At 41.8% G+C, this 22,304-nt stretch overlaps 1 protein-coding gene across 29 annotated transcripts in view; it reads right to left on the bottom strand.

Moving 5' to 3' along the window:
* ptprfa (protein tyrosine phosphatase receptor type Fa) overlaps positions 1–22,304 on the bottom strand; it is a 400,117-nt gene that overhangs the window by 161,461 nt on the left and 216,352 nt on the right. For 12 of the 29 annotated variants that reach the window (XM_031311904.2, XM_031311903.2, XM_031311912.2 and 9 more), the window contains exons 5-8: positions 20,771–20,959; positions 13,882–13,899; positions 9,289–9,399; positions 2,288–2,299 (exon numbers count right to left, since the gene is read on the bottom strand). In XM_031311904.2, the coding sequence (XP_031167764.2) occupies positions 2,288–2,299; positions 9,289–9,399; positions 13,882–13,899; positions 20,771–20,959 (330 nt within the window). The remainder of the gene's footprint in view (positions 1–2,287; positions 2,300–9,288; positions 9,400–13,881; positions 13,900–20,770; positions 20,960–22,304) is intronic. The other 17 variants (XM_031311923.2, XM_031311925.2, XM_031311911.2 and 14 more) reach the window with 3 other exon arrangements.

Raw genomic sequence — 22,304 nt, 5'->3', positions numbered from 1 at the left:
TTCAATTCAAATTTGATTTTGTGGGCATACATTATGTAAAGATTGTGTTCCTTCACCAAGAAAGGTTTGAGGTGTATGACAACAGCACATACTGGACAAATCCTTGTGATCTCTTTGGCACTTATACACAGGCCCGGATCTAGGCATAGGCATTCTAGGCACCTACCTAGGGCCACTAAGGGACACAGTAAGAGGGGAAATATATATTATTATTATTATTGTTATATACATATTTATAGTTTTAAAAATAATTTAAAAATGTAAATTTCCAATCTAAAACTTCATCTTAACTTGTTCATTTTTTAAGTGTATATATTACTATATTATTTTAATAAAAAAGTACAGTAAAGAAAAATCTCCATTTGTGGGGAAATGCGTTTCCGGTTCCGGATGTAATCAAGCCAAAACGGTTAAACTACCACTTTTCTGGGATGCTTTCGGGTGCAGCAAAGTGGAAAAAAAGAAAAATGAAAAAGAAGACCGACAAGGGGCAAAAAAAATCTTTACACAAGTTTTTCTCAGGCCCTTCAAATAATCCTACATTAGATGTATAAAAAATTAAAGTCTTTAACTGGTTGGTTGAGTTTAGACAGCAAAACTACTCGGTTAGATTTAAGAAAAAATTGTGGTTTGGGTTAAAATTAGTTTTTTTAAGGACATGGGTTATACTTTACTTGAAGGTTATCTACATAAGAGTGACATGACATGTCATGAACGTGTCATAAACATTATAAACAAGTCATAAACGTTTATGACATAACGCTTATGTCATTAAGAGTCATTAGTTTTTTTTCATGACAAGTTAGGGTTAGGGTTCATGTGTTCATGACAGTGTCATGTGTTCATGACAGTGTCATGTCACTCTTATGTAGATACCTTCAAGTAAAGTGTTACCGAACTGTCCCTCCCAACGCATACTTACTTTTTGCATATTTTAGCTGGGATAATTGGGAGCTGGCTTGTGTGAACCTGTGGGTCCAAACGATCCCTGCATGTATTTTGCATCAACCAGCAGTGATGAGAAGGACACGAGCCCGACACACAGCTGTTTGTGAACTATAACAGTGTCTCCAAATTTAGTTTTGGCATTTTTTCAGGTGAGAAATTAACCTTTCAGATTTGGAATATGTGATGAATTTGTCAAACTAAAACTTTTAACTCCAATTTGTTTATTTAACCCATATTTAACATGACCCGTTGAGATCAATGATTTATTTTACAAGGGTGACCCGGGGCCTTATTTATCAACCGTGCGTACCCCAAGATGTGTGCGTATGTAATGCGTAAGAACATTGCCAAAGTATGGAATTCATCAACTTGTACTTACACTTAGGAAAGTGTGTAAATCTAAGCACAGCTCTGGCCATGCTTACGAACACAATCTAGTGGCAGAATAGCGATGCTACAACTAAAAAGCATTTAAGAGTGTCACAGTATGCATAACACAATCAACATCCACATTTGTCCTGTGTTTCCTTTTATTAGAAAACACTCAATTAGTCAGACAGCTGTGACAAATGTTTGAAATATAGTGCAATGGCTTATCTTGCGTCATGGGAAGACTGCCCACATTGGAAATCTAATTAAATAAATTTGTTGCTGCCAAACTGGTTTGTCTGAAGGTAAAGTCAATGGTTTATATTCTTTAAAGGCCTCTGTGAACATTTGGCTCCTTACATGTACAGATGTGCTGCACTTGAATAATATTTCCATCCAATAATATTTAAATGAAAACAAACAGAGGCGGTATGGTATATGATGTTTGATTTTGCTTTACCGTTTTACATTACAGTGAGGATATCAGGTGTATCAAAATAAAGGGGAATTACACCGGAACCCTGGATACATGGAATTATTTCTCTCACCTTGCAACGTTTGGGGTTTGGTCACTCTTTAGTTTGAAAAAGTAAAGAAGAAATTTCGGCTCACACAGTTACTAATGCCTGCAATTCAATATCAGTGTCACATCCTAAATGTAAACCTTTCCTGGTGGGGAAATATAAGATCCTGTGCAAAAGCACATTATTGGCATTCAAGACATGCGCATTTCACAAACTTTCAGACGAACAAGCTGCATAGAGCAATATGTGATGTGGTGCAAGGCAGCATATACTATAGCAGGGGAGGGGAGGGGGGGCAGTTGGGGTAGCAGGTGGGTTGCAATGTGGGGTTGGGGTCCTGAGAGAGAGGCCGGGACGGGCCTGAGGCGCCCAGCGAGATGCTGGCGCAGCACGGCTCCAGTCTGCCAGGCCTTGGCTTTAGGAGGGTAAAGAGTGAAAGAACCAACCTTCCCGTTGATCTGAGTGGTGAGATTTGGATAGTATTTTTTTTGGATGGCGGGGTGCAATGATGATGGAGGGATTTAAGATAAAGTGAAAAAGAAAAAAAAAGAAACAACAAGAGGGGCAAAATAAGGAGTAGGAGGAAGAAGACAAGGAGAAACAGAGAGAGTAAAACAGGCAAATATCTGCTTATCCATTAATGAGTGAGAAAATCACAGTAAAGACAGTAGCCTGTGCAGTGAGGTGACAAGCACACACACACACACACACACACACACACACACACACACACACACGCACAAAGCGAAAGGCCATGAAGGAAACACTCTTAAATAAGCACACAAAGACACAGCGAGATTATCAGTGCCAATCGAACTCCGACAACAACAAAAAACACCCACACATTTGGACACACAGAAGCAGACACGGACATACATTTACACACTGCCCTCCCTGTCCTTAACTTTGCTGCAGTGTTTTGAGTCCTTCAGAGCCTTGGAATTAAGGCAGCATTAAGGGAGGCTGACACTTGCTGACAACCAGACTTCATTAAGCACACAAAGCAGACAGTGTGTTACTGCCCACATTTATTCTGCCCATTGACTCTGAGCGCACTCAGCCGCCGAGCCTTGAAATCAATGAGCACATAAAGAATGTCCCTGATAGGATTAGTCAAACACTCACCTTGAAAGTTTGTACTTCTTTTGCCATGTGCCCAGTCCTAACTGAGATTTCTACGGCGGAACACTTGATTAGCTAATACTGCATTAAATGAGCACACTGACACTGTCCCTTTGGTCCACTTACCCACTACCTGATGAGAATACAGACATTGATGCACTCGATGTGTGATCTGGCAGTGACCGTGGTCAACAATCGGTTTTCATTAAGCTGTTTAAATATTTTTTTTTTTCAAGATTATTTTTGGGCATTTCTGCCTTTAATCACAGCTCAGACATGAAAGGGGAGAGAGAGAGGGGGAAGACATGCAGGAAACCACCGCAGGTTGGATTTGAACCCTGGGACTCTGCGTCGAGGAATAAACCTCCTCATAGGGGCGAGCGCTGTACCAGCTGAGCCATCTGGGCGCCCGTTTAAACACATCTACTCCAATGTCTGTGCTACCAAGAAGAGCTGGGTTAATGATTGAAGATGTCTGAGTTTCCCTACACAATTCAACATCAAGCCAGATTGTTATGTCTTGAGTATAGTGATTTACTAGTGAGCACATTTTTTCTGTTCATTAAGTAACTCTGTGACTGTGCCGTCATGGAACTACTGAGCCCTCTGACAGGCGACATCATTCTCTAGCCTTTAAAGCCTCCTCTCACCCAAGCAAAGACCAGATACTTGCTGCGTGACTAAGCCTCATATCCACATTGCATCTGTTAAGGCTAAACTACAACAACAGATCTCTCAGAACAAGCTAGACAGGGTTGTGCTCGGCTTGAACCCACAAACGGTTGTTAGCAAACAGCAAATCCAGGAGCTTGGGAGGTTACCCTTAACGAGTGTAGATCTACATCTGCTACTCAGTGTAGTGCTTAACAGCAGAGCCTGAAGATCTCAAAGCTTTGTAGGGTTGGAGGAACTCATACCCACCAAACTAGAGCCAGTGCTGCTGACCTGTGCTTCCCATGAATACACAATGCTCTGTTGTGCCAGGAACGGCAATAATATAAGTAACCACCACAAATGATGGGTTATGGGAAACTACAAAGTGTAAGCTTATTATCTTAGTCTTTATCAGTTATTTGTTTTTATAAGTTTTTCAAGCTTGATGTCAGGGCTGTAGCATTTGAGTCCGGACTGGGACTCAAGACGTTTTTGTAATGTCTCTGACGTGTCTTGGACTCGTTGGTATTTGGATTCGGACTTGTCTCGGACTCGGCCATTGGACTCGCCAAATGTTCTTGTTGGTCTCGATCGAGTCCAGCACTGTATGCTTTTTTCTAAAGTAACTTCCTCCTTCAAAACAAAACCACTGATGAAGCGAGCGTCCAAAAAACAGGAGTTGGTTTAATTCATAATGCATTAACATGGGTCGCCTGGCATACGCCTGGCTGGGTCATATGCCTCAATCATCAGGCATCAATCATTTTTATTTTGGCCACAGACACAATGTCAGAGAACACTGTGTACTATGGATTCTTCAGGACAAGTAAAAAGTTCAAGAATGGGAACATTTTTTAATAACACCTGTGTTGCTTTTTATTTGTTACATTTTTCATCAGCAGTCCAGAATGTTCTTGTTACACCAGAATAAAAAGACTCAACATCTAAAATGTGAAGTTGCACTTCAGCTTTATGTGACTTAACTGAAACTGTTATACTAAAAGTAAATAACATGGCCTAATTTGATCCTTTCTTTCTCGCTCTTGACTGTCTCTCATTTGGACTCGGTCTTGACTTGGACTCAAACATCGTTGGACTCAGTCTTGACTAGTCCTGGTCTTGGACTTGTCTTGGACTCGACAAAGGTGGACTTGAGTCCAGCCCTGCCTGGCTTACAGTCAGTATTCATTGTGTTAGTTTGATGGTAGTATGATGTCGCCTTGTCAACTGGACTTTGCTATCTTTACATTTAGGAACACTATTGAGCTTTTTCCCCAGCAGACATGTTGGCTTCTCAGAGCAGGAAAAGTACGGCTGTAACTGATAACATTAAAAACAAATTAATTCCATTTAGGTGAGCCAGTTCCAGGGTCCTGGTATCGTGCATGCTGGCTCAAAAGCATGGCTCATGGGACACTAAATGGAACTGAACCATCGTGAACAATATTAGTTTCACCTGTGCTTTTCCTGCTATGACAAGTCAAAATTCTGCTGTGGAAATGGTCAATGGAAAAAAATATGGACCTTATTGTGTCATCCTTTACATTTTTGTAGTTACGTGTGATTTATTGTCCATCGTCTTATAATGTCAAATGAACTAAGTCAAACCAAAGCTAAATGAGGCTTTGAGATTCTGAATCAGCCAAATCAGTCGGGTCCAGTCTTTTTAGTCTCTTTGTGTTTCCTTGCTAAGCCATAACAGAGAGATACACGTGTCTACCACTTCATTTAGCTAACTGACATGTTTATTGAAAGTATATTATGGATATAATGTGGATATTTTACAGAACAGTTAGTAACTGGACCTTAAGCTGAAGTTCATTGACACAATTCATGTGTTTGCATTGAAATTTAATGTTCTCTATTTTCAAATACACAAAATACTGTACTAAATGCTATCATGGAGAACTGGAGCCGTCTTTCACCAGTATGTGTATTTGATTGCAACATTCTTATCTCTTAGGTGGCTTTCACACCTGAAAGTCCCAACCAAGGTCTGGACCAAGGTTCATGTTTTTGCATTTGATCCAGTTGGTTTTGGTTTCACACTGCAGTTATGCAAGCGCACTAAAGACAATATGACGTCCTGTCGTCATCACATATGTGAGCTGCGTCTCTCAACAGTTGTAATTGATTGGTTTATAGACGAGCTTCCCCGTCTTCTCATATCTTCTCTCTATTGGTGTTTTTCCATTACATGGTACCTGCTGGACTCGCCTCGACTCTACTCGCCTTTTTTGGTTTTCCATTATGAAAAAAAGTCCCTGGTCCCTGCCAACAGATACTTTTTTTAGTATCACCTCCGTCGAGGTTCCAAACGAGCTGAGGCGATACCAAAAGGTGACGTGAAAACCTGCAGACTACTGATTGGACGGAGAGAATTGTCACTAATCACTGCGTCATCATTGCTAGCGACAGACGGGGGTGTCCTGAACGCGATATTACGAATCACACTATGACCATGCTAAGACCCGCCCTTCAGTAGCATTTATTGGCCAGACGTCCATGCTTACGCGAGGTAACGTAACCCCATTTGTACAGGTCCTATCCCCTGACCGGCTGTGCTAACCTTAACTATTCAAGGTTAAAGGTCCCATGACATGGTGCTCTTTGGATGCTTTTATATAGACCTTAGTGGTCCCCTAATACTGTATCTGAAGTCTCTTTTATATAGACCTTAGTGGTCCCCTAATACTGTATCTGAAGTCTCTTTTATATAGGCCTTAGTGGTCCCCTAATACTGTATCTGAAGTCTCTTTCCCCAAATTCAGCCTTGGTGCAGAATTACAGCCACTAGAGCCAGTCCCATAATGGGCTTTCCTTAGTATGTGCCATTTCTGTGTCTGTCGCTATTGAGGAGGAGAGGGGGGGGACAAGGTGGAGAGTGGGGGTGTGGCCTTGACCAACTGTCACTTTGCTCGTTTGAAAGCCATGATGCCTCTCTCTCATGGGTGGGACAAATTCTCTTGGTGGGCAAAGCAGAGAAAGGGGCGGTAACCTTGCTCCTTATGAGCTCATAAGGAGCAAGATTCCAGATCGGCCCATCTGAGCTTTCATTTTCTCAAAGGCAGATACCCAGGGCTTGGTTTACACCTATCGTCATATCTAGCCACTGGGGGGCCATAGGCAGGCTGGGGGAACGCATATGAATGTTAAAAAACCTCATAAAGTGAAAATTTCATGCCATGGGACCTTTAAATGCCTAACCCCAACCAATCGAGCTGCTTCGTAGGGCGGGTCTTAACGTGGCCATAGTGTGATTGGAAAATGACACCGAGCCGAGCTGAGCTGGCACTAGCAGTGGGTAAGCGCCATATGTCATATGTTTTGTTGCGTTGTTGAGAAGCAAGACACGGGAACTTTACTTGGGGGTTTGAGGAGCTGCAGCATTTATTCAGAGAAAAAACTGAAACCTACACTGTACATTTACTACCAATTGTAGTAAACTGCTGATTTAGTCCCAGCTCTGACAGCCGACAGCTGTCTGCTCTGAGCGCTGACACCGCCACTCTCTCACATCCACACTAAGCACTGAGCTGTTCCTTAAAGCAACTTCCCCGGTTTTATAACAGGACGACAGTCTGCCAGAGCTTCCTGTATTTGGTCCGAAAGTCCAAACCATCCAAAAAATGCTTTCACACTAGAAACAGTTCAGTTTGATCCGGACCTAGACTACCTCTTTTGGTCGGAGCAAGTTTCAGCTGTTTGGTCCGGACCGTGGTCCGGGGGAGGTTTCACACCTGTAATTTTGGTTCGGATCAAACTGAAAAGTCCGAAAGCCCGGACCAAATGAGATAGGTGTGAAAGCCCCATTAGTGGCTAAGTGGACCAAGATACATTTCTATATATGAATCTCTCTATATGAACAACATCCACAAACACATCCTCTCACAGACAACACAGCAAACTCAAAATACGTTCTCACATGTCCAACAGAAGAGGTGCAAACAAAGCAAAGCACATTAAACAATGAAAACAGCTGCCATCATGTGTAGATAGAAGGATAAGCATTGGAGAGATGAACAGACACATATACAGTCTGTGTATATGACTGACACATGAGTGGAGGAGGGATTGGAGGAGAAGGCCTGAAAAGCTAAATAGATGAAGAGAAATATAGATAGCATAAAGAAGACACATACACATACACACACACACACGTTGGTAACATATGGTATGTCCCAATGTTTGGTCAAAAGCCAAACTGTGAGATGACAATGGAGACAAAAGCTACCAGCACACCTGGAGAGGTTAAAGGTTAAACACAGACAGGAACCTTGAAAAGAGAAGCAGAAATAAAAACAAAAACAAACATATATTTCATAATCTGACTTTGTTGGCTACGGCTCTGTTTGGTTTACTGAGGGATGCTTCTTGCGACAAAAAAATCTTATGTTTAGAGAGATTGTTGAAAAGTGTTTTTTTTTGTCAGTTCTCAAAGGCAATGTTACATTATTTTGGGACTGATGCATGTACATCTGCTCACATCACACACACACACACACACACACACACACACACACACACACACACACACACACACACACACACACACACACGATTGTTGATTGGTCCACTCTGCTTAAAACAGAGATGGATTGAAGTTATGTACTGTATACCTTTGAATAAGCTATCTTTCTATCAAAAATATTAAATATACAATATTTGTGTGGGAAATGTTTTCTAGGTGAGTAAGCTATTTGGGCGGGTGATAGTCGTTTTCAGACTAGCCACCGTGCCAATCTGTTATAATTGCTTTGTTGCATGACTCTCTTGAAAATATATCATCTATTCTTTTAAACAAGCAAACAAAAACAACTTCCAATTGGTTTAAATGCATTATTACACAAGTGTAAAACCACACTAAAGATTAGGTAGTAACTGTATTTAGCATGCAGAAGCTTTGATATATTTTTAGAGGGAAACTGCATCAAAGAGCAATGTCAATGAAAATGTCAAATGAACATGAGACCAAAGCAGTAATGAATCACCCCTATGCTTTGAAAATTGCCTTTGAGAACATGATTTTGGCTGAGGCTAATTGAGTTGTTAGTTGACAAGGCGTACACAAGAGAAGCCCCGAGGCTTGCTTTCACCCCTGCTGGCTTTCGGTGCAGCATACCCAGTCGACCGGAGCACGCTTTCGGGGTGGGGGGAATTTCCTGCCTGTCTCCTCCGAACACGGGACGCACAATAGCGATCGGTGTCGGCTTCTCTTTGTGGCAAGACTCCACACGTAAAACTCCACCTCCTCAAAACAAAGAGACAGAACCGCAGCCAACCTCTCTTTCACCCCTGATGAGTCAAAACACAACCCCCCCCTCCCCCACCCTGCGCCCTCACTGTGAGGTCAAACAAACTAACAGGGGGTTGGAGCAAAATACATAAATCACCCCCCTGGAGACAAAGACAAGACAGAAAGGGAGAGAGAGAGAGAGAGAGAGAGAGAGAGAGCAGGAAATGACAGTGTGAATGCAGAGAGCGGACGGGCATCAACAGGTTTGACTTTCACTGCGGTTGAATCAGGCAAGCCAGCTTTCCTATCAGCAGTCAGGAGGCAGAGCATCAGTGCATCGGTGCAGAAGGTGTGACGACAGAGGACCTTAGTGTTGGAGGCGGTGACCTGAATAGCAGCGGGGGGGAGGTCAAGAGGGGTCAAGAGGGATCTTACCTCGGACATAAAGGTTCGCCGGAGCAGAGTAGCGAGTCCCGGCGCTGTTGACTGCCACACACTCGTATTTGCCCTGGTCCGACTCCTCGCTGTTCTCAATCTGAAGCGCTCCTGGGAAGGGAGGCCAAGATGTCAAAGTTCAGGTCTGCACCACACACGTTCAACCAATGCACACGCACACACACACACACACACACACACACACACACAAATGGGGATAGAGTAATCTGATTTAGACACACACACACACACACACACACATACACACACATACACACACATACACACACTAGTCCTTTGCTGTCAATATCCTTTTCTGAATAAACTCCTTTTCATTCTATACCTTATAGGTAGAAACATTTAGGAGAAAAGCATTCAGGATTCACATTTCTTCTTTTTGTTTATTATTTGGAGTCCTATGATTTGTCCAATAATTTATGGCAATGACCAAATATTATCAGGTTTGTTTCGAGATGATCCAGTTCTGTCCAACTTGCTCATTACTTGCTGTAGTGTCACACTAACTAACACTGTCAATCAAAGAGGCATGAGAGCAACAAGGCTGCAGCAGTTCTCCACTGACTGCAGAAGCTTAAAGGATAAGGCTGGTTTTATTCTTATACTCCAGGGGTGTGACACTCAACTTCACTAAGGGCCTCACTGGAAAAAGAGAATCGCATCAAGGTACATGTATAGTTTATTGACATGCATACATTTCTCAGACGTTTTTGTCACTTTTTTAAAAATGGGTCGCTTTTTGTTACGTTTTTCTTACTTGTCACTCTTTCCTCTTTTTAACATAAAGCTCTACAAAAGTCAGCAAAAGGTTCCTTAGCCATCATAGAGTTAAGCAAATCATGCAAAACAATGATTCTTTTTTTTTTTTTACAACAACCTGTTTCACAGCCTGAATATGAAAACTCTTTTGTGGGAATTTCTGAGTCTCAAAGTAGAGTGTCGCCTAATTGGAGTTTAAAAATAGTTTCCCGTCTTTTTGGTTTGGTGCACAACAAGGCGGGCCAAAATGTATTGTGAACCTAAATTGACATGTGGGCCGGGATCTAAATCAGCGAAGGGCCAGGTTCAGCCTACGGGCATTGAGTTTGACAAATGTTTTATACTCTATATACTGGGTGAGATCTTCCTTCATTACAATAATCACAGCCACTGTCGTTTATGATCTTTCCCTAAATGTTCACTAGCCCACAAAATGTGAATACATCTACAGCTGAAAATAGTCTCACAGAGCCTCTAGCATGGCTGTAGAATGTTACTCTAGTTGGACATTATTTCACTTTTTTGTGTGGATGAAATGTAATATTTGTGAACCATTTTTGGAACCAATGGGCTTGGGGCTGAGAGCCTCAGAGCGGGCAGGGAAATTAGAAAGTATTTAAACACAAATTGTCGGTTTGGGGGCTTTTCATGGTTGCTGACTGGATGAAAATAACACCAGCTTTATCCTTTAATGCATGATGGGAAACGACTGATCTAAGTGCTCATTGGCGCAGATGTTTCAAATACATCATTACACATACATAAACACTGTATGAGACAGTTAGTAGTTGCTTTGTCATGTGGTGATATTACAACCTGGCTCAAAGAAAACATATACTTTTGAAGCTGGTGGAAGTTAGAATATTTCACGTCAAAGTCTACGTACTGTACATGTATTGACTGCTGCATAATGTTATTCCATAGCGACAGTCTGGGGTTGGACTTCTCCAAATGTCAATCAAGTAAACGACGGCGGGTTTTAAACACATCTAAATTAACCATTACGGTGCGGACTTTATCCCAAAAGCTTTCAGCGAAAGGTCTTAAAGTGTTTCAGAGGCTTTTTTCAACGTGACAAGGAGAACATGCAGAGAGAAACATGCAACACCTGTCAGTTCTGGAACATAAGATGTCATTTGGATGCAATTAAAGACACTGGACTGGTTGAATCCAAAATTAGCAGCAATAGCATACATGTCCTGATTGGTCAAAGCCTTTAAAATAGCATTGTGCTATATTCTCGTGTTTCCACTGGACAGACCCTAGCCCTGACGTCCACTGATCCCTGCTCTAAAAGCAGAATACTTCTTACTTTTTGTATGCTAAAGATCTCTTTGAGAGCTTTCATTTTGTGGAAACATCAGATAAAACTTACCTGGAACTATGATATATAAATCCATTCATTTCATAACAATTTCATAGCATTTATACAAACATTTAATATTGAGTTGTCAGTAGAGATGTTAGGTATGAGATAGCAAACATTTATGTATTTTTTAGCAAGGCTGTGAATGTGACATACATCATGCAGTTTTGCAGTGGACAATAAATGTGAAATGTTAGAATAATGTACATATTTCAGAATACAATCCTGAAATGCAACATGGAATGGGTTTGTAACACAATGTTGAGAACTAGTTTAAGGACGAATAAAACAATCAGCGTGGGCACATCCCCTGTGGATCTGGTGCAGACAGTGAGCCCAGAGATGGAGGAGGAACAACCTTCATCTGGGATGTGTGTCCGTAACACACACACATACACACACAGTATGTAGGCAAGCCTTTCTCCTACACATCACAAAACATCGAGTCAAAATGTTAATGAAAGCCGTGTATTTTAACCTTCTCCCATTGAGAGTCAGTCCTGGAGACCAATCCTCACACTATTGTGTGTTGAAGTGTGAAGTATTATGTGTAGCAGTACAGTATATCACCGCACATTTAGCACCTCTACATGGCAGCTGCCTTTTAGTAGAAAATGCATCATTCTCTCCTGAGAATTGCAAATGGATGCTGACGGACGTCTGCTCTGACCTCTTAGCATGAAAAAGGTTAATGAGTGCTGACAGAGGAGGTGTAACTTCTTACAGAAGAAGACTATGAAACCCTAGTCTTTATCGACGACGTTTGATTTTTAAGGGTTGTTCAGGTGCCGCCGAAAATTCTTTGTGTTGGCATTCTAAACTCCGGTGGATTTATGAGGACTATGGTTAACTGCTCCTCAGATCTCTGCAGGGTAAATCCAGACAGCTAGCTAGACTATCTGTCCAATCTGAGTTTTCTGTTGCACGACTAAAACAACCTTTGAACGTACACCTGTTCCACCAAAACATGTTCCTTCCCGAAGCTATTTTGCAGAGGCACCATTGCTCCGTCTGGCGCTTAGCGCCGCCCAAGACGATTGTGAAAGAAATGCCAATAAACCAGAGCATGTTTTTCTCCCATCCCAGAATGTTGTGTGGACTCTACATTTTTTTCCACACTGAACTGAAATGCACTCCTGCACTTTTTTTTCTGCTGCTAAATTCTATATATTCTACCCCCACCTCACTGTGAACCTAACCTACAACAATCAGTGGTCTGTAACAACTCTACTTATGCCCTGTCTTTTGTTGTCTGTCCTGTCCCCTGTCTGTCTTAAATGCTCTACTTTAAGTAGTAATTTCACTTTATGTATAGTCTATAATGTGTGTGCACTAAACGTAGCATGTCTTGAATGTCGTTTTTATATAATGTCGTTTTTATATATTTTAAATGTGTAACACCACTTGATCCATGGTGAAATGTTGTTTCATATACAGTGTATATGGTTGAAATGACAATAAAACACACTTGACTTGACTTGACTTGAGTTGGACTAGCCAGACCTTCCGTCGAAGCGCTGTGGAGGAAGGTCTGGCAATGCGAGACTAATGAAACTCTAAACAACATGTCAGAAGCTGATGTAACTTTCTCTGCCCTTCAGATGTAGCGCCCTCAATACCGTAGCATGTGTTCCCTCCAGACAGAGAGGTCAAACCGTTACACCTTCATGACAAGCACTTTGCAGACTACTAATTATTCAAGAGGTAAGTTATCACATATGCTAACTGACTCACCTCCATGACCTGGTTCACTGGCATGACCTAGGCAGTGTTTCCCCCAGTTTTTTGTGAGCCCACCGGGCCTGAGTTGCCCCCCCACCAGGCCTAAGCCACTGGGAATTATTAACGTATTTTTTTATACGTTTTTTTACCTGTAGTTACAGTGGGGCGGCTCGGTTGGAAACATATTTTGTTTAATTTAAAGTTAGGTTTTAGCACTGACTTTATGTAGAGCTAAATCTGGAATCTGTCTTGTAGCAGACTCCATAGGGCTCTACATTAAGTCAGTGCTAAAAGCTAACTGGATATTTGACAATATGACTACATCTAAGTTTCCAACCAAGCCACCCCGCTGTAACTAGTTTAAAAAAGTCTTAAATCAAATTTTTTTCGCTGGGGGCTTAGACCCGGTGGGCCTCCGGGCTCGCAATACACTGGGGGAAACACTGTAAATAGCATTTGTTAGCCCACTGCTGCCTGTAAATCAGCGGGAAGTGGTCAAAGTGATTTTATTTGAGGACATTGTCACTAGAAAGTGTGACCTTTTTCTACTGTATTGTCTTCATCTCTTCCAAGACCATATGCGCTTTGGAGAATGTGGTGACGGCAGAGTAAGTGGACTGAGAGCTGGAAATGGGACATACTGAGGTGACAGGAGGAGGAGGACAAAGGAGATGGAGGAGAGGAGGAGAGGGTGATGAGAAGAGGTTTTCTGTACCCAGCATTCTTACCTCTGATTGGTGTACCACCTGGTGAGGTAATTTGAATGCAAATAAGATTAGAGATAACCATTAGCATAGAGAGAAGAGAATAAGAAAGAGAAACAGAGAAAGACAAGAGTGGCAGGAGAGCAAAGAGAGGAAAAACAGCAGAGATAAGAGTGACTGCTATTCTCACACTGTGAGAACAAAAAAAACATCCATAAAAAGGTATTATTAAATGTTTAATAAGTCAACGTGTTAGCCGAGAGTGAGAAATACACTTACTGATGATTTCATTAAAAATCAGTTTCATAAATGACAAGTGTGAAAAATTCTTTCTTCTGTACAAATGTGTTATTTAAGCACAAACATGTTTCAATAATTCATACCCCAGCTACAACTGCCAGTCTGTCATTTGTGCATGTGGTTATTTACTTTAACATGCTGCTTATTTGCCTCATACAGCTAGCTATTTGCTCCACAAAGCTGGCATCCTGTTGTGATCGTAAAGCATCTCATTCCCCACACCTGATTCCCCCCCACCCCTGACAGCACCTGGCTATCAGGCACTTGACCCCTCATTTACCAACAACAGGCGTTTTTTCTGTTAGATTTTTTTCTCCTGCATCCTGCCATAACAAGGCAAATCATTTTCTTTTCATGCCATTTTCTACTTCTACGCCGCTACATTTCAGAGAGAAATATTGTACTTTTTACTCCACTACATTCATCTGACAGCTTTAGTTACTAGTTACTTTACACATTAAGATTTTTGCGCACAAAACACATGTAGTTTATAAAATCTGATGTTTTATTATAAATGAAACTAGCCAACAATATATATATATATATATAAACAGCCTACAACTCCAGCTGAAATGATTAGACCATTAAACACACAACTGTTTGGATCCTTTACACGTTTGAGTTGTAAAGTTGGTGGACCTATTTGGGTTTCTACTTAGATTAGGGCTCAGATGGGCATGAAACTCTCCCGGTTGAATCATCGGTAAAAAAGATGAACAACTACAGCATGTCTGTTTTTTTTGTTGTTGATAAAAAGCCCAAAGTACAAGCTAAGTTCGGAAATGTTGATTTGATGATTTGAATACCAGTCAAAAGTTTGGACACGCTTTCTCATTCACTTGAAAGGGAAAGCGTGTCCAACCTTTTGACTAGTACTGTACATATTTGATTTTGCTATATATACTACGTATGTAGGTTGGTACATTTTATTCTACACTTGTACATATATGTACATTATTTTCATTCCTCTAAGTATGTATTTTTTCAGTAGTTCTGGCATTTTGATCGTTTGTTATCTTATTTTATCTCATTTATTATTTCTTTTTTATATTATATTTATTATATTATTTTTGTATTTTCTGTATGTGTGTGTGAGTTTGTGTTTGTCTCTGTAACCTGTTGCTGTAACAGAGTAATCTATCTATCTATCTATCTATCTATCTATCTATGACTCCCAAGGTGCATTTTTGGTATAGTGTGTTGCGAGAATTGACAAGACAAGTTGCAGCTTAAATCAATTCACTTTTGAATTCTGGATCAATGTTGGATAAATTCAGCAACTAAAGCGCAGTGTTGTGTTCTCAACTGCACAGACAAAGTGTTTTAACCCTAACGCTGACTCTGCTCCATGGCAACAGCTGCCCAGCTTCATGGGTATCGTAGTATTTCTCATTTTATTTCTCAGAAACAGAGTTGAAGCAATTACCACTTCCAGAACCACCTCTATTAATGTGAGATGATTGATTTGATTGATGATGATTTTTTCCCAAACAGTGCAGACACTGACAGTCAAGAGAGCAACAGCCTATCCTATTTTGTTCAACCATCTCACAGAATTAACTTTAATTAGCTACCGCTGAGTAAATCTGCTGGCAGCAGTTATCGTTATAGTCGGGGAAAATTCTGGGTCACTAACTAAACCTTTCACCTCCAGCCGCTTACCAACAAAGGGTTAATTACATGTTATATAATTAAAATCACAGCTCTTATGAATCGACAATCACACTAAATTATACTTTTAAAAATGATGAATCTTTCAGCCCTAATACTATTCATTCTTGTACCACAGCAGCAGCATTTCTTCCTTTAATCTTGCATCTCCCTGCCTGGTGTAGGTAATCTGTAGTAGCTGGCACCATTTGGGCATATCAGGTCATATGCAGCAAATGGCAGAGAGACGAATGGCTACTATGCAGATGCCAGTGATCTGGATAATAAACCAAGCCGCTCTTCAGTCGACAAGAAACACAAAGAAGTGTCAGATAGGTGGTGGGAGACAGCAGAGGGGGGAGGGGGGCCCTGGAAGCTGTGTGGCCCCTGGGGGTCTGATGGGGGGGGGACATCAGCAGCTTTCAGAGGGCCGGGCTAGGCAATGCGGAGACCTGCCATGACTTCTTACAGCTAGAAGAATCCCGCGCCATTTCAGCATGAAAGCAGAGTGTCATGACAGGTTTTGGGTTTCATTGTGAAAAATAATAGGACTTTATTATATTTTCACAATGTCTGGATTGGGAGGATTTGTTTCTGTAGTAGAGTCAATCAAAAAAGAATAAAGTAATGGATTGGCAGTCCTCAACAACTTTGCACATGAGTATCAAACTGGTGGTGTGAAATGCACCAGTTGCATCCAGCTTTTGTCCATTTTTGCCCTTTCTTTGAGGGTAGAGCGGGTTGTCCCCAGTGTTCTCAAGGTTGGCGCTTCCCCGGCTTCTCCCGTTCACATGTGGAAGTGTCCTTGGGCAAGACACTGAACCCCCAAGTTGCTAGCGATGATTAGCCAGCAGTACCTTGCATAGTAATCATAACCTGCTGCCATCAGTGTGTGTGTGTGTGTGTGTGTGTGTGTGTGTGTTAGCATGTGTGTGAATGGGTGAATGAGAGGCAAACATTGTAGTGTAAATGCAGCCCATTTACCATGGCAACGTGATTGGCTGTTAAAGGGGACCTCCATTGATTTTACACACCACTATTAGTTTTCCTCCCATAGGGAGTACTGCTACGCCTCTGAAAACAGTTGATAATGTCTTCTCTGGCTCTGGAGGAGCTTTGTCAAATCTGAGAAAAACCTGTCATCAGGTGATTTCAGTGATTAGTGATGTCATTATCTAGTGTTGGGCTTGTAGACGACACATTTTTAATAGAAAGCCTGTGTTACAACCTGGGGCAGGGATTTGCAGGAATTAACTCTATCGTTTGCATTATGGGATCCAGTATTTTTTGGAGTTTGCCTATTGGTGCAACGGTACACAAAGTCTATGGTTTGGTACGTGTCACTGTTGTGGGGGATAATCGACCATTAGAGCCAGTGGTTTAGTTTAAGTTTCCAGTTGGTGCTGATACTCAGGCAAGACCTATTTGTAGCCCTGGACGTCAGCGGTACCCCGATTTTCCACCATGCACGTCTGTGCTGTTTTCCGGCTGCATTCCGGTTTTGTTCCGTCCTCGGCCATGTGCAATACCACACCGGGAGCGTCTCAGAAGCGGAGCGTTTTGCCTGCCTGATTTTATTGTCTCTTTACAGAACAATCACGTGTCTATTAAGCTAGTATCTACCTTCCACTCCAAGCACTCCTACAGTTAAACTCCATGCCTTCTCTTTTCTGGTGTTGTCCTGATAAAAAGGATCTGTGATGTCTATCATGTTTTTCCACCTCAAAGATGAATTTCTTGTCATCCGTGGTGTTGCAGAGGAGACATATAGACTACAATATTGGGGGGGGGGGGGGGAATGTATTTAAGTAAATTGACTGGATGCTCTCTCTGTTTCTCTTCCTGCCCGGCTGTCTGAACGGTCCGCGGCTCGCGCGGAAACAGACCTGGCTCGTACCTTTAGCGGAGCGGAGAGCCGCACTGTGACGCAGGTGGTGGAATATCAAGCATTGACTCGAATGGTCGCCATTAGGCCTGCACGATAAATCGTTAGAAAATCGCGATCTCGATTCACCCCTGTTCGTGATTTAATTTTGAAATGGCTGCAATTTTTATTTTATTTTTTCTCCTTCAAATAATTTATTGAAAGCATTTGACATTGACATTGACATGTTTTAATTATGTAAAGGCTTTTTCAAGGAGTTCAGATAGAGCCTGTATCAGGAACATATTTAGTTCAATGTGTTATATCACTATTTTTGGTAGCCTACTGTACTTAAATGGCCAGTATCTTATTAGATACTTATTAGATCTTATTATTCATTGAAGCCTCTATATTTACAGGCTTGTGGTGATGTGCATTGTGCTATAAGTGCCAAAAAAAAAATCTATGTTTGGTACTGCCAATTTGTTTTGTTTTGTCATGGTTCATGTGTGCAATAAACGGTCTTTAGTGTTTTTTGCCCCTAACGTTCCAGGCAGCGCGGCAATGGTTATGTTTAGGGTTAAGGTTAGGGTTAGCTGCCTGGGAGGTGCTGTTGGAGGCAAAAAACACCATTGAGCGCTATTAACATTGCATTTCGTGAGAAAAAAATCATGGCAGAGAATCGTGATATCAATTCTAAGCTAAAAAAAATCGTTATTCATATTTTCGCCGAATCATGCAGGCCTAGTCACCATTGCTCGCAGGGGGTGGCGGTGCTTCCGGAACGCAGCGCAGACGCACCCAGTGGAAAATAGGGGTTAGAGCAACTGCTGGGGCAGTGGATAATTCCTGGATGACTGCAGCTTGTGCACATTTATATGATGCTCAAGCGAAATAACATTATATCAGGGGTCAGGCTGTGTGATAGACAAATTAAGGTGACACTACTGCAATTCCCATCCTTTCCACCACTCTGCCCAGGGTCATCATAACGTACTGGAAAGCCATAACGCTCCCAAACAACAGACCTAAATAATAACATCAGAGGCTTTTTCAGCTCTGGTTTCTCATTTACATTTGCCATAGTGACAACACTCAGTATGAGTCATACATCCAGGAACTAACCCGACTAACATGGTTTAGCTAATAGACAGAAACTGTCCCACTGTCAATACATTCTCTATGGAACTCACACTTTAGAATTCATGTTCCTCACTTTCTGAGACTCAGACCTAATTAGAGTGTACATGTATTAGGATAATGTGACTGGATTTATTTGGTTTATTGGGCATGTCAAAAAGAGGAAAGTTACGTATTGAGGTCAACGTCCTGTATCCAAGGATTCAGAACAAATACATGTAAGCTTAACCCATTGTACTTCCAGTTTAACCATTCGTTGGGACTCTCTTGCGAGTGTCCCAACATTCTGAAGTTGCAACACTACATCACTGGAGTACCCCTTAAATAGCCAATGACTGCAAAAACAATTCAGCTGGGGCCATCTTTGTCAAGCTTTGTCCACACATTGGCCACTGGAGTTTTCTGCTCTATGAACTCAACAAAAAAATATAAAAAATCTTGAAAATAAATAGTCTTCAGTGACTGGTGGTGTTATTGCTGCGTTTGAGAATATGGCGGCTGAATCGGAACCTTGATGTTTCACTCCAGCATTGTTTACCACAGAAGAGCTGTGTCCTGTTGCATTAATCTTCTTCTTTCCCAATCCCTTCGGACCCTGAGGCCAGCAGTCACAGTGCTCGCTGGTCCAGCATCCAGAGAGTCGACAGTGGTCTGGTTCACAACACTCTTCAATGGACAAACTTTGGTTGTAATTACTGGCAGACAGTTGAGCTTTGGAGCGTCAGAGGAAGCCTTACAGAAGCCAGAGGACATTTTTGTTCCTTTTATTCCAAAACAGAGCAAAGGTCTCAAATTGAAAAATGAAGCTATTAGTGTTTCTTAATGGATCAAATTAATTTAATAGGTCTAACTTATTCATGAGCAAATCTAATCACTCCTCTATATAATGAATTCTATTGAAACAAATAAATGGAATAATTGTGGAGTGCTGACTTTGCGCACGGCTATATATTTCACTTGCCTTTGTGTAGCACAGGATAACTCAGATTTTCTTATTAAAAGAAAGTCAGCCATCTGTGCCTGGCTGCTGTGGGACTGCATGTGACGACAGGGCCCTATGAAACAAATTGCCATGCTATTTGGTTAATAATACATGGCATGTTTGTCTTAACCTCAGGCCCAGACTACGACTTGGGAAAATCCTTAAAGTGGGTTCAAAGCCAATGATATCCTGGAGTTTGTCTCTCAGCCTTTCCTCTCTGCTTGTGTTAAGGTGAGAGCTGCCACAGGAGGCCTCCCGGAGCACCCCCCATCCCCCCTCAGTGATGGGAAATATGCTTCTTACTCCAGCCGCAAGGGCTGGCAAGAAAGTCCGGCCCTGTACAGCCGTTCCGATGTTGTGTAGGTGATTGCAACTTTTGGCAAGAAGCAAACATTTCTATTTTCTCACAGAAAGAGAGAGAAAAGGGCAGCTGAAAGGATGTATAATGCTTGGGTATTCAGCCAGCAGCCATCCAGCTCTGCTGCGAGCTGCCCGAGTTGGTTTTGTGGAGAAAGATGCCCTATCTGCTCTTCTGGATCCTGGCCACGTCCTCACAGAGCTGCCTCACATGGCTGCCTCGGCTTTAACATTCATCACTGTCTGTGGAGTGTTAAGCACTGTTGGCACGGCACTGTTCCCACACAGGTGCTGCTCAGGCAATTACTGCAATCTATGACATCCCGCTCAAAGTCTGAACCACTTATTTCCAAAAGCTTATTGCGTTTTACTTTCTGAAAATAGAAAGCAAGATAAAAACTTTCACGATTCATCTAATCATGGCATTCATATGGGCCACGATGTTTTTTTAAATGTTCTTTGCTTTGTTTGCATTTCTCCAAGAAATGCATACATGACCAAATCCTGCAAGGTATCAAAGGTTAGTTACCCCACCCACCAACACCTGATAGGGCAGCCAACTGCACTGATTTTCTAAAAAAAGAGACTTGTGTGTGAACATGTTGAGATGAGTGCTTTACCTGATCGCAGCTGTTTAATGCGCCCGTTGCTGCTGCTGATGTCAACAGGCAGGAAGTCTTTGAACCAGTAGATCTCTGGGTCAGGGTTGCCGCTGGCTGCGCACAGCATCGTAGCAGTGCGCGTTCTCTCCACAACCTTCAGCTGGGGCCCCATGTCTATGGTGGGGAAACCATGGGGGATCTGGTCCTCTGTGACAAAGAGAGACAAATAAACATTGGCACTCTGACACATGACAAGTGGATGATGTCAGTTAAGACTTGAGTCAATCATTGGATGTTCTCTTCAGGCTAGACCAGGAGTGTCAACCTCAATTTCTCTAAGGGCCACAATGGGAAATGAGAATTAAGAATCACATCAAGGGCCAGACATATAGTTTATTGACATGCTTTTATTTTGAAAAAGTCAAATATCTTTGACTACATTATTGCATGTCTTGTAAAGTCTTCTAACTTACAGTTTGGTCGACATAAAGTCAGAAAAAAAGTTCCTCAGCCATCATAGAAAAAGTGACAAAAAAAAACAATTTAAAAAATTGTCAGAAACTTGGAAAAAAGTGCCAAAAGCGTCTGCAAAAGTGACACAAAAATTCATAAACGCGACAAAAATTATGTGGGACGAAATTTATTGTGAACCTAAATTGATATGCGGGACGGATCCAAATCTGTGAGGGGTCGGATCAGTAAAATCCACCTCTAATGTAAATAATGCTGGGCCACTGCATGACTAATCCTTCCAAGGAATTTCTCGTCATGGATCGGTGTGAACGAGAGCGAAAGCGATGCAATTTCACCCCGAGTGGAATGCATTCTGAAAGTGCACACATAATCTGAAACGCTTAGTGCGGTCAAATGTCAGTCCTGCCAAATTATGGATGAAACATAAATAAAATCATGGGCTGAAAATCCCATTCCACATCTCTGCCCATGCTGCTGAGGACAGACACAGCAACAGTCAGAGCTTCACACACCTTGTCTCGTAATCATCAGATTCAGACTATTTTTTCAGCATCAAAAAAAATCCTGTTATTGTTGTCTGTGGTGACAGTACAAACACCAATTTAGGTATGGATATATAGGTAATCCCTGATTTGTACTCAACATCCGCTATCTTCTTTTACATTCTGAAGGTGTGCCTTTGAAAACACCAACAGCACTGACAGACTGGAATATTAAATCACAAAAAAGATTTCTCTTTGTCAAGTTAAAATTCCATGCCTGAAGTTTTGAGGAATGCCTCTGCACCTCGTCGGTCAGGACCTGCAGCTCGCAGTTTGAAAACAGTTTTTCTTTTTCCCTCTGCCATTGTTCTGCCTACTGTGTTTTTGGTGCAAAGACAACATTAATACTTTGCCACATGGAGAATTGCAATCAGATGCATAAAAAGGGCAAATTGTACTCAACGCAATCCTTTTTTTTGGAATCGGACCTTGAGACGGGACAGGTAGCAGTTGCAGGTGACTCGCAATTCATGGTGCTGTGATAGGCCCTGAGACTCATTTCTGACTCATACCTAGAAAGACTGACAAGCATTAGA

The sequence above is a fragment of the Sander lucioperca genome, chromosome 11 (assembly GCF_008315115.2).
Source record: "Sander lucioperca isolate FBNREF2018 chromosome 11, SLUC_FBN_1.2, whole genome shotgun sequence".
Taxonomy (NCBI): Eukaryota; Metazoa; Chordata; class Actinopteri; order Perciformes; family Percidae; genus Sander; species Sander lucioperca.
This window is presented reverse-complemented; position numbering and strand designations above follow the sequence as displayed.